Source organism: Cetorhinus maximus, chromosome 7, assembly GCF_964194155.1.
Source record: "Cetorhinus maximus chromosome 7, sCetMax3.hap1.1, whole genome shotgun sequence".
NCBI classification, from domain to species: domain Eukaryota; kingdom Metazoa; phylum Chordata; class Chondrichthyes; order Lamniformes; family Cetorhinidae; genus Cetorhinus; species Cetorhinus maximus.
The window spans coordinates 65,214,270-65,227,754 of NC_135885.1; the positions used below are offsets into that span (position 1 = coordinate 65,214,270).

Sequence of the window (13,485 nt, forward strand, 5' to 3'; positions counted from 1 at the left end):
AGGGAGATCGGCTCAAATGTGAAAAACAGATTAAAGAATAGAAAAAATTTTACCGACATGTCCCCTCATGTGACACTGTCAGGTGAGCTGGGACATGTCCATAACTTTCATTTGAAGAGTATGTTAAGACTTAAAAACCCTCATGAAACCTCAGGCGTAATGAGGTTTCATGATTTTTCTGAAGGCTGCCTGGGCTCTTCGTCTGCCCGCCAACCTGAAGGTTGGACGGGCAGGTCCATTAAGTGTTTTAAGTACCTCACTAATGGCCTTAAGTGGCCGTTGACAGGTTGGTGGGTGCACAGCTGAGTCGGCTGCGCGCCTGCCAACCTGAAAACCTAAATGACGTAGGGTGACGTCGGGACGCACGCCCGATCTTACCCCTCATCATTATGCACGTCGGCAAGCGGGCCCCGCCTCCCCTCGCCAACCGGAAAATGCTGCCCCTAACGTTTCCACTTAGAAAGTTGTCTGTAGATCAACTCTATTACAAATAGGTGACAAGATCACACTGTAACAGATTGGCAACAAGGATAAATCAAGATATTTGGAATCAGTACCATACCTCGCCCAGCGATTGTGAGTATCAATGTCAGTTTAAAATAACAGAAGATATATTTATCCAAAATGCCACAATTTGGTAGGATCGATCCCTTTGAGCCAGCCATAGATGATTGGTCTTAGTATATTGTCAGGAAAATATAATAATTTTCATAATGTTATTGGAATTTATTGTAAAGTAATAGTGGGGTCTGTGTCTGTGTGTGTGTGCGTGGCACTTAGTTAAATTAAAGGCTGCTGGTCTGAAGGCTTTGATGGATCAGAAGATAAGCTAGGTTTGAAATGTTAACTAGGTAAACATGGGGGAAGTTTTAGAATGTAAGGTGTAAAGGGAACATTTGCATTTTTACATAAACCAGACTAGCTTAAGTTCAAAGGAGGGGGTGAAATGTTTCACCTAGTCAGGAGAAGTTAAGAAACAGTGTGTTTATTTTTCCCAAAGATTACTGGTAAAATTGGTACTATGATAGGTTTTATTATTAGAGAGGTAAAAGTCCAAAGACGTAGTGGGTAAAATTTTCTGGTCAGCGAGCAGGGGCAGGGCCCGCTCGCCGATGCGTAAAATGACGCGCGGTGACATCGGGCGGGCGTCCTGACGTCACCGCACGCCATTTAGATTTTCAGTTCGGCAAGCGCGCAGCCAAGGCCTATTAAGGCCAGTTAAAAACTATTTGAAATAATTAAATGAGCTGCCTGTCCAACCTTAAGGTTGGCGGGCAGGCGAAGAGCCCAGGCAGCCTTTGCATTTTTCATGGAACCCTATCTACAGGTGGAATGAGGTTTCATGAAGTGTTTAAAAATTCAATAAAATTTTTTTTAAAAATTAATTGACATGTCCCAGCTCATTTGAGGGGACATGTCTCATAAGTTTTTAATTTCTTTATTTAAATGTTTAAAACTTAACCAAATCTCCCTGAGGCACAGAGGTGCCTCAGGGAGATTTCTGCGCTCTTTCGCGCACATGCGTGAAAGAGCGCAGGCCCTGACTCAGGGAATCCCCCCACCCACCCGCACAGGGAGTGCATAGCACTTCCAGGCGAGCGTCATGCTGGGCAGGCCTTAATTGGCCTGCCCATGTAAAATGGCGGCACGGCCCCAATCGGGCGCCCCGATTGTTTTCACCCCCGCCCCCACACAACCTGCAAATTTCTGCCCACTGGAACAATGGAATTTGCATTCAAAGGGGAAAATATGTATAAAGGTGCGAAGGTTGTATGTAAGGGCAGGCATTCTAAGATCTAACACAAGTGTGAAAAGCCTCCAGCATCTAAGCCTCAAGCTGCTGTCTGCAAGGAAGTGAAGCTGAGAAAAACTCACTTTGAATTCAACTGTTCAGGGTATTGTGTGTTATTTTGCCTGAGTCTTTTAAAATCATTGTGTCTCACTGTTGCCTTAATGGAAGTGTAACTGGGGTTTAGATTAATTAGGGGATTTAGAAGTTAGCATAGTAGTAATTTGTAGATCTATATATGTGCTCAAAATCATTTCTTCTATTAATAAAGGTTTAATTTAGTTTTGTAAGAAATCTATAAGACTTGGCGGCCTTTTTTTTACTGAATTCAAAGCCCGCATCTCGAAATAAGTACAAATTGCAAATAACTGTGGCAGCTGCTTCAAGTTTCCCTCTGGGATTTGGGCAGCTTGGTATTTACTATCCGCCTGCCGTAACAACATAGAACGCCTCACATTCTTCTTTCAAGCGAACAAAATCACCAGGGAAGAGAAGTGGCGAGCGATCCTCTTGAGTACTTGTGGGGGCATAACCTACAGTTTGATTTGAAGTTTGATGGCACCCAGTGCCCCAGATTCAAGCAATATCAGAGAACTGGTGGACCTCGTGAAGGGGCATTTTCAACCCAAGCCCTCAGTCACAATGCAAAAGATTCCGGTTCAACTCGCAAAGTAGAGTCCCTGGTGAGACAATTGCTAGCTACGAGGCGAATTTGAAGCAATTAACGGAACATTGCGAGTTCGGTGAGACTCTGAACAACATGTTCAGAGATCGTTTAGTGTGTGGTGTGAAAGGAGACACTATTCAGAGAAGATTGCTGGCTGAAGTGAATCTGGATTTTAAGAAAGCATTAGAAATAGCGTTGGCCATGAAAAATGCTGTAAGAGATTCAAAAGCAATACAAGGGGCGCAAAATGGTGCCGTAATCCAATTCGGGGGGAAACAGTCAGCCAAAAGTGGCACGAGAAAGCCAGACTCCGCTGCAAAGTGGAAAACAGCCCCTGCTAACCGAAAAATAAGAAGAAACAGCAGCTAAATGGAAGAACAACTTTAATCGATGTGGAAACAATCAGTCTTTTAGCGATTGGCAGTTTAAAAAAGTAGAATGTTACTTTAGTCACAGAAGTGGACATATAATGAGACTGTGCAAAGAGAGATTTAAACAGGCTTGCAACAGAAAAAGCCCAATTAAATCTACAATGCAGAAGAGCCTGAAACAACAAATTCTGACATTTATTCATTGTTTACCATGAAAGTTGGGAAGACAGAGCCATTATTTGTTACAATACAAGTGAATGGTAAACCATTAAAAAGGGAAGTAGACACGGGAGCTTCCACTGCTGTAATAGGAGAACACACTTTCAGATATTTAAATAATGGTGAACATCATTTGGAACAAACATCTGCCAAGTTGAAAATATACACAGGTGAAGAAACCCAAGTAAAAGGTATCAGCAGAGCACTTGTCCATTATAGAAACCAGTGGCGCAGCTACCAGTGATAGTATTGAGAGGCGGTGAGCCAAGCCTTCTAGGGTGAAACTGGTTAAGGAAAATCAATGTTGATTGGCCAGTGAGATTTCAAAAGGAAGCTGGGAGAGCTTCATGTTTTGAAAAAGGAACAAAGCAAAGTATGGCAAAAAGTGCCTGGAGAGTCCAAGGACCACAACAGGATGAAAAAGGAGTGTGTAAGGACTCAACAATCTGAAGTAATGCAGTCTATCTCAAACAAAAACATGGAAGAACAGCAAAAGAAACTCAAGGAGACCCTGCTGAATGACAGAGTTCAAGATGAAGTGAGTAACCTTCGCAAGGAAAAGAAAATCTGTTGAGAGACCTTCGCACACTACAAGATTCCCTCAGGTCAAGTTTCTGCCTCTGGAAAACTACGAAGAGAGACAAAGAATTCAGCACCTCTCTGAACAAACTGAAGAACCAGTTGGCAAAGAAGACACATCAATGTTCAAGTTTCCAGGAGACAGCCAACAAATACCAAAAACAGACAGAACAGCTGAAGAATCAGCTAACTGAAGCCAAAGAGGCTTTGAAAGCAAAAGCCAGGAGCTTTCCAAGAGGCAAGCAGATAATGAAGTTTTGGGAGACTCAGCTACTGAACTCAGACAAGTTGAGATTTCATCTGAGAGATGTCTGACCTACACGTAAAGTCGAAATGAAGGATGAGACTAAACTCTGTGGTAGAAAGAAGACAAAAAGGAAGAATGTTCCGAAAATACAATAAAATGGTGGCTAGTAGCACATATAAATGCTCGAAGGACGCAATAAACAAATTATTGAACTGTGCCTGCTTTGATATTATTCCAGTCCCTCACAATGATTTGCTGGATGATGATGGTGCTGAAGATAAAATCAAAGAGGTACAAGTTACTTCCAAGGCCTTCTCTGGAAAGAATTCTGGATGCTGTAGACGAATATGAAGAAGTTAACAGGGATTCGTTGGAGACCAAACTTGCACGCTTTCTTTTTCACAACAGGACAACCCCCCACACGACGACAGGAGCAGCACCTGTAGAACTGTTGATGAGACACCATCTTAGCACAAGACTGAGCCTAATATTTCCAAATTTGGAGGGGAAGGTGGAGAAGGGTCAAGGAAACCAAAAAGCTACGCATGACTTACATAGTCATGACAGACAATTTGCTTTTGGAGAAGCAGTATTTGTAAAGAATTTCGGTGGAGGACTGAAGTGGTTACCTGGTAAAGTAAGTTCAGTGACTGGACCATTATCATACCATGTGGAAGTGGAAGGTCGGATCACCTGTAAGCATGTGGACCATTTAAGAAAAAGAGAGCTACCACAACAAGATATTGTACCACCTGTAACCATTACTGAACCACTGCTTCCTGTTGAAAGTGCTCAACCAAGGACTGACATGTCTGATTTCTCTATCAGAGTGGAAGATACTGAACTGCAAGTGCTCACCAAGGTTCTTGATGTTTATGCAGTTCCAGAGAATGGGTTCCTGAAAGAGAATCTGAAGTCGTGGAGCTGCGATCTTCCATGTGAACCAGGAAACCACCTGAAAGACTGAACTTGTAAATTTCGCGAGCTAATGTCATGAGATAAATATACTTGTAAATACAAGATGTACAGCAAAGTTAAAGGGGGAGGAATGTAGGAATTATGGTTTTGTTAAATGTTGGACTGTACCTTTAAGAATAGTCCTGTGATGTAAGATCACCTGATCTGTGTAAACCAATGTATTAGCAGTGCGGGCTACCTCCACAGTCAGTGTAGAGATAGAGATGGAGTTGAATATGCATGTGTAGCTGCTACTGATTATATTGTAAATAAACCCAATGTTTTCACTTAGAAAGTTGTCTGCAAATCAACTCTAATACAAAAGGCAACAAGGCCACACTTTAATACATCAGCACTGAGAAAAATGAGAGATGTAATAGGTTTTGAGCAAGGGTTGGGTGGGATAAGGATAATAAGGTCTGGTATAGGGTGAAAGTCAGGAGAGATTGAAGAAAAGGAGAGTTAGTCTTCCAGGGCCAAAGGGAATGGGGTTGGGGCAAGAAAAGAAACATAGAAACAAAAGATGTACCTAAAGCGGGTGTGTTTGAAAGAAAAAAAACAAGCAAAGAAACATTTTCCATTTTGTTTCCTTTTCTTTGCTCGTTTCAGTTTTTTTTCAGTTAACAGCATCCCTGCTCGATCTCTAACTTTTTCCAGTTCTGGTGAAAGGTCACAGACCTGAAATGTTAACTGTTTCTCTCTCCACAGATGTTGCCATACATAACCTGCTGAGTATTTCCAGCATTTTCTGGTTTCATTTCAGATTTCCAGCATATGCAGTATTCTGTTTTTTGGTTAGCATCTTTAACTTCTAAAGACCAAACTTATTGTGGAAGGAACAGTTTTTTATCAAAATTAAACTTTTTTGAAAATAAATGATGTGTACAATTCAAACAGATCGTGATCTCTCTATTATATATGCTATTAGAAAAGGTCCTTGAAGTGAAAAAAAGATATGTCCTATCAACTGCTAAGTCTAAAATCACAGTGCTAGTTAAGGCACATCAGAGAACATTACCAATCCACATACGTAGGTTTATGAATTGTTGCCAGTGATATGGTATTCTTAACAGAAAGAGTAAGCGCTCAAATTTAAACAATCTTTTGGTTGCACACTAACAGAGACATATGATAAACAAATGGAATGTTTAAAGTGAAATGTAAAGTTTTAAAAGCTCTTTTAGCAACAAATTCTGCTACTGCTTTGAAATTTGAATATTTTCTAGATTTTTGTTATAAAGAGTTTGATCTACCCTAATTTAAAGAAAAAGGATTGATTGTACATAATGAATTTTATGATGGAATGTGAGCAATTTCATGAGATTCTGGTACTTTATAAGTCTTTTATTTGTTATACAATAGGATCTTGGCACTTGGTAAATCTTCTCATTTCTGAGTACTTGACTCATGTACTTCAGTCCTACATGGAAGAAGAGATGGAAAAATCAGTACCAGAAAGCATGGATCAACTTTCACATGACACAATTCAGGAACCAGACTTAGAGTCCGTTCTTAAAAAATATTCAGTGCCATCAGATTCTCTTAACGTAAAATCAGAACAAACGGGTGACAAAGACCTTAATCTGCAAAACATTACCATCAAACCTTTGGGCTTTAAGGTTGATACATTGACTGGCAACAAGGTAAGTTTGTCCTGGAGTCTAATTAATAATAGCCGAATTCTACTGTGAAAATAACTGTGAAGCCAACAGCACTCAGCAATATTCATGTACAAATTGGACAGCAGCTTCCAGCAAGCACACATGCACAGTTAAACATGAAAATCAAGAGGTTGCCATCCGAGATGCTCTTGCCTTCCGTAAGCTCGCAAAAACACCATTTCACTATCTGCCACCCCACAGCACGATGTTCCTGTAATGATGAGATAGATACAGCCTAAACTTGCCACAAAATGTTAGGCTTACCTATTCCAATCTAAGTAACCTTTCAACAACCAGAACAACAACATGTATTTATATAGCACCTTTAATGTAATGAAACATTTCATGGTGCTTCACAGGAGCTTTATAAAGCAAAATTTGATACTCAGCCACATAATGTGATGTTAAGTCAAATAACCAGAAGCTTCGTCAAAGAGATAGGATGTAAGGACCATCTTAAAGGAGAAAAGAGAAGTAGAGGTATAGGGAAGGAATGCCAAAGCTCAGAGCCCAGGCAGCGGAAGGCATGACCAGCAATGGTAGAACAATCAAAATCAGGAATGTTGAAAAGGCCATAATTAAAGGAGTATAAATATCTCAGAAGGTTATGGGACTGGAGGAGATTAGAAATAGGCAGGGCCAAGGCCAGAGAGGGATTGAAAAAAGGATGAGAACTTTAAAATCAAGGTATTGCTTAGCCAAGAGTTGATGTAGGTCAACGAGCACAGGGGTGATAGGTTAATAGGAGTTTATGCAAGTAGGACATGAATTTTGGATGACCTCAAGTTTACAGAGGCTAGAATGTGGAAGGCTGGCCAGGAGTACATTAACATAATCAAGTCCAAAGGTAACAAAGGCATGGTTTCAGCAACAGATGAACTGATCAGTCAGGGGCAAGGTTGAGTGATGTTATGGATGGAAATAGGCGGTCTTAGTGATGGCACTGATATGTGGTCAGAAGTTCATCTCAAGGTGACATTAAATTTGTGAACAGTCTGGTTTAGCCAGTTGCCAGGGACGAAATCAGTGGCTAGGGAGTTTGTAGCAGGGACTGTAGGCAATGATGAAAGTAGACAATGGATTCATTCCTCCCAATATTTAATTAGAGGAAATTTCTGCTCATCAAGCAGCCTGATAATTTAGCAACAGTGGAGAAGTGTTGGTGAGATATAGCTGGATGTCGTCAGCATGCAAAAACTGATGCAGTGTATTTTTTTGACCTTTTATGGGATGTGGGTGCCACTGGCAAGGCCAGCATTTGTTGCCTATCCCTAATTGCCCTTGAACAGAGTTCAGAGGGCATTTAATAGCCAATCACATTGCTGTGGAGTCTGGAGCCACATGTAAGAATGACAGATTTGCTTCCCTAAAGGGCATTAGTGAACCAGATGGGATTTTATGACAATAGTTTCATGGTCATCATCATTACTAAGACTTGCTTTATATTCCAGATTTTATTAACTGAATTTAAATTCCACCAGCTGCCATGATGGGATTTGAACCCATGTCCTTAGAGAATTAGCCTGGGTCTCTGGATTACTAGTTCTGCAACATTAACACTACACTATCATCTCCCCTTATTGCTGGAAGTGAGGATGGAGAGACAGAGAAGAGGGGTTTAATAAGATGGCGAATTGCCAAAACGCACTAATTACTGCCAAACAATCTCTCTGGTACTGAAAATTAACTCTTGCAAGTGAACTCTCATTCCTCCAGCTTTTAATTATTGATAGATATTTAAAAACATTAAATACTTTATTTTCAATCTTTTATTTGCATCTCTTTTATCCAACTTTTTTTCCCTCTCTTTATTTCACTTTATTGAATTAAGTATTCTAATTTACATTTCCCAGTTCAGACTGTGATTGGTTAAGGAGATATATCACTGTTTGCCTTGTTCACACAAGACCCAAGGGTGTCACACTGTTTGAATGGCAACTTGCCTAAAGGGCATGAGTGAAACAACAATGGTTTCATGGTCACCATTATTGAGATTCACTTTTACTTCAGATTTATTAATTGAATTTAAATTCCACCAACTGTAATGGTGGGATTTGAACCCATATCCCCAAAGCTTTAGCCTGGCCTTTCAGTGACATTATCACTACACCACCATCTCCCTGAAGGGGTAGGCCTGTCGAATGGCTAACACTACTCACTCTCATCTCGCAGCAAAATAAGGCCCAGCATTTCTTTAGTACCTGCCATTTTAAGTTGCCAAATCAATCATTGCTGTTTTCAATTACCCTACCAGAGTTTAACAGAAGTTCTGTGTTGGCAGAATATATTATACAGACTACTTTAGAATGGAGTCGAAAACCATACCTAATAATTAAACAATCTTGTTAATTTCAGTATCTTAAAAATACCCCGTAATAATGCTCATGCAAAATTTAGTCCTTTTGAATTGAATTAGACTTGGACTCATGTTTTTTCATTCTTGCCTCCCACCCCTTTTCCCCAACACCCCAGTGCCCCATATATCGGCAAAGATTTAGCAGTGGCAGCAAGTTAATTCAAATAACCTTGTGTGTAAAGCAGTAATGATGTCCTGAGGCTGTTCAACAGAAATAATGCAATTTCATTTGGACTCGGTGGATCAACTATGGATCAACCCATCCATCATGCCTTTTCACTCACAAAGCTCTTGGCATTCACATGGCTATTGTGGGGGTGGTGGGAGAATGAAAGGAGGGCAAGGGTGACAGAATGTTAGTCAAGACGCAAATCTAATTCAATTCAAAAATTTTGTATGAACATTATGTGGTATTTATTGTGGATAACTATATTGACAATCTGGCTTTGATTGAAACATACTCAACTCATAATACTTTGTCCCTGACTGAAATCTTCCAGCCTGACTAAAATTTTCACTGCCTGCCCCACCCAAACTGCCACAGTGGAGGTGTGGTCCTTATCTCGAAGTCAGAATGGTCTTTTCCTCTACACCTATGGCATCTTCTCCTTCTTCAAACAGCTCACCTTGTTCCATTCCTTTTGCCTCCTTTTTAAAAGCATAATTCTTGATCACCCCCTCCCCTGACCATACCTCACCATCCAGTCCTGACATGCTCATCCTTCTTTCTTCCCACTTAATTGTGAGTCATTCCTTTCCTGGCCCCCGTGTTGACATTGTAAATAGGCCCTCTTCTCAGGCACTGTCCCCCTTCCTTTCAAAACTGCTGTCATCAACTCCTCTTCAAAAGACTCGCCCTCAATCCCTCTCTCCTCACAAGCTATCACCCCGACTCCAACTTCCCTTTCCTGTCAAGTTCTCAAACATGCTGTGCCCTCCCCAAATTGATGTCTACCAGTTGAGCAATTCTGTGAATCTTTCCAGTCAGATTTATGTTTCTCCCCAAAATATCGAAATAACCCTATTAACAAAGTCACAAACAACACTCTGTGACTGTGATCATGGTACATTTTCCCCAGCTTTTACCTATCTGCAGACTTTGACTACAAAACCATCCTCCTCTCATGTCTTTCCTCTGCTGTCTAGCCCAATGGGCCTACCCTTACTTGGTTCCACTCTTACCTATTGAAGAATTACCAAACCATAGTCAGTTTTTTTATTGAGTACTTTAATTCAATTTAATTCTTAATTGTTCAAACCTAATTATTCAACTACCCAATTCCAAAATAACCCAATAAAACATTTCAGTTCGGACAAGACGTAACAGTAAGGCAAGACAGAGTCTAAGTATCAAGCAAAAATTTATTTTTAATAGAAAAAAGTATACTTAACAACACAAAATCAACTTTTACACCTTCAATCGGATAATCAGGCTGCTGAAGTAGTAAAGTGGCCCTTAAGTTCCTTTGTTGACAGCAAGTTTTCCAAATTCTGCCTCAGGAGTATCTGACGTCGCTCAAAGACTGAACAAAGATGTCGCTTGGGAGTCCTTACTTTTAACCCCTAAATTATCATTACTTTATCTCGGCCCATGTCTGCATATTTCTATATTTGGTTTTAGCTTATTATTGAATTATTTTAATTGGAGTTTGAGTGCCTGTGTATATTGTTCATTCAAAGGAACAATGTATCTTTTACAGTGTCTTTTCTTATTTGACTGCACAATTGTCTATTGACTGATCCCAACTCTTGAGATGGTCAAGGCTAGAGTGAGTTGAGCTTAGCACATAATATCTGATTTGATACTCATCCATAAAGCAGAATTTTACAGCAGCATTTTAGTACTTTTTAGAATTTGCAGACTTTTGAATCTAACCCAGCCTTAATAACTAGTTAATTACTAATTTTTCAATTATAACTTTATCAAGGTGTACAATACTCGTCAATCAATTATTCCTGAATTGTTAGTAATTACACAGTAATTCCTAATTCATACATGTAAGTGATTATAAGATGCAGAGTGTAAATGGCTTCTTTGGTTAGAAGTTCGTACAAAATGGCATCTTGACCTTGTTAGCTGACTAGTGGATATAATATGAAAATAGTCTGTAAATGGTCAAGCTACGTTAAAAATCTACTACCCAGGCCTACTTACAAACTGTTACAATGGCTTCTCTACCTGCTCCTGTATTATTACTTCAGAAAGTCTCCCAAGCATCCATCCTTCATTTTCTCCTCATTTTCATGCTATCCCTTGGTGACATTATCCACAGGTTAGTTTCCACATATATCCTGAAGACATTCAACTCTACCTCCCTGACACTTCTCTCTGTCATAGCTTGTCTAATATATAGAGGGGAATATTCCCAGGGAAGGGAAGACAGGTTTGCATGCTTGTGGGGAGTTAAATCCCCTGAAATTGACGTTGGGTTGGGATCCTGACACCATCCTGCCTTCTTTTGGGATTGAAAGCAAGTGGAAAACCTCCTTAGATCTGACAGGTAAGTTATTAATGCAATAAAAAAAGCCAATTAAGAACTGGTGCAACTCTTATTTCAGGATTTCACAGCCCGAGGACCTATTTCCCAACCTGTCAGCAAGTCACCAGTGTCACCAAGATGGGTGCACGACAGCAAAAGCTTCTTTAGTTAACTGACAAGCTGGGAAGGTTTTGATTAGTTATCCTGAAGAACCATGACCATTGAGAAACTGCTGTTTAATGCGCCTCATCTCTCAGGGAGTGTGGTATTATGGCTTGACATATGATTACCAACTTATTGGAAGGTACTTCACCTGTCTAGCACTTCACACACCTTCAGCTGTACTTCGCTACAGCAAGCGTTTACCAAGCATGGGAGCAGCTCTACCTTGCACCTCTAATGAGGGGCAAGAACAGAAGCCACCCAACTTCCAACTGTACCAGCAGCTGGAGCAACACCAACAGCAGCATCAGCTACCTTCTCCTCAGCCACTTGCCCCTCCACAGGGCAGAGGGGATGGATGCCACAATTCAGCTGGAAGGAAGTGAGGCCCCCAACACAGGGTCTATAGGCAGAGGATTGTCTGAGCAGCAGGACCTCAGGAAGCATAGGCTCCCTCGCAGGTCGCCGCTGACATCATGGTGCACTGTCTCCAGGTTGGAGGGAGCACACTCCTGCTGCTGACTTCCTCAGACACTTCTGATCCCACAGGAGGACCACCCAGGTAAAAGTGAGAGACCTGGGGAGCAGCCTTCCCAGGGCTCCTCTCCATCCGTGTGGTTGCTGACTCCTCAAAAATCCAAGTGCTATGATCCCTTGTAACCTATGCTGTGGTGCCATTAATTAGAAATCCTTCCTTTGACAGCACAGATGCATCATCCCACCCGGCCTTGCTAATTGGTTGGGCAACCCAAAGGTGGGCGGGTAATGCTGTGGCTGAGTTAAAGACCTATAGCTAACCTACCCATTAGTAAAGTGGGTTCCCAACCTGAAAAGGGTCCTGCTGCTCAGGCAGGGACTAAGTCCAGAAGATTCTGCCTGTAGTCTTGGATGAGCTACTGTTTCCTCCAGCTAAACATTGGGAAGATTGCACTATTGTGTTTGGTCCCTACCACAAATTCCTTTCCCTTCTCCAACCACTGTCTTAGGTTGAAGCAGAGTGTTCAAAAACATTCTTTTGACTCCAAGCTGAGCTTCTGTGCTCACATTTCTTTCACAAAGGTGCCTACTTCAACCTCAATAACATTGCCTGCCCCGGCTCCTACCTATGTCCATCTACCAATGAAACATTCATCCATGCCTTTGTCACTTCCAGAGTCAACTATTTCAAGGTTCTCTTATCAGGTCTCCCTTTGCTACCCTCTGTAAAACTTTGCAGCCCATATCTTATCCCATACCAAGTCCCACTTACCCATCCCCCCTGCATGCCTGACCTACATTGGAACCCTGTACTGCAAATTTAAAATTCTCATCCTTGCATTTAAAGCCCTCCATCATCTTAACCTTCCCTATCTCTGTAACTCCCTCTAGCTCTACATTATCATTGTGTTGCAGATGTTATTGACAATGAAGAAGCATCATTTTCTATCTTCAGAATGTTTGAAAAGCTAATTGCTTTAAACCTTGTGATTATTTCTTTCAGTTAATTCAGGTGTTGGTTGAAGATGAGCCAAGTAAAAGTACTCTTAAACTGAATCTGTCATTAGGGAAGAAAGCAGTTGTCACTTTAAAGAATGGTCAGACATTTGAAATCCACACTTCCAGGATGCAGCAATATGTTGCTGGTGATGTGCAAACATAAGTGACTTATTCACGCTGTATATAGTGAAGATTTTCAAAGCACCAAAACAGCACTGTTGAAAGACGAGTATGCCTGGGAATAGAATGATTCCGTCATTACTTACACTGAGGTGTGAAGTTATCCATTTTTTAGAGATCTAAGATTTTTTTTAAAATGCACAATTGTTGACTTTATTTAGCATAATTTACAAAGGTTTGGTAAGTTGATCAGAAATGGATCCAAGGATTGGGGAATCAGAATCAGGATGGGGAGTTGAATATGTTGCAGTATGATTCAGTATACAGGGTATCAGACTTCTATGGTTCCGAATAGAAAATCAATTATCCATAACATGGTTGCAACAATCCCTCCATCCATC

The 13,485-nt window shown here is 40.9% G+C and overlaps 1 protein-coding gene across 1 annotated transcript in view; it reads left to right on the forward strand.

Annotated features, from left to right (window-relative positions):
- Window positions 1–13,127, forward strand: part of LOC144682412 (DNA-binding protein RFX8-like) — an 88,905-nt gene extending 75,778 nt beyond the window's left edge. Inside the window, exons 12-13 of the mRNA XM_078544822.1 lie at window positions 6,192–6,472; window positions 12,969–13,127. Coding sequence (XP_078400948.1) covers window positions 6,192–6,472; window positions 12,969–13,127 — 440 coding nt within the window. The remainder of the gene's footprint in view (window positions 1–6,191; window positions 6,473–12,968) is intronic.
- The last annotated feature ends 358 nt before the right edge of the window (window positions 13,128–13,485 follow it).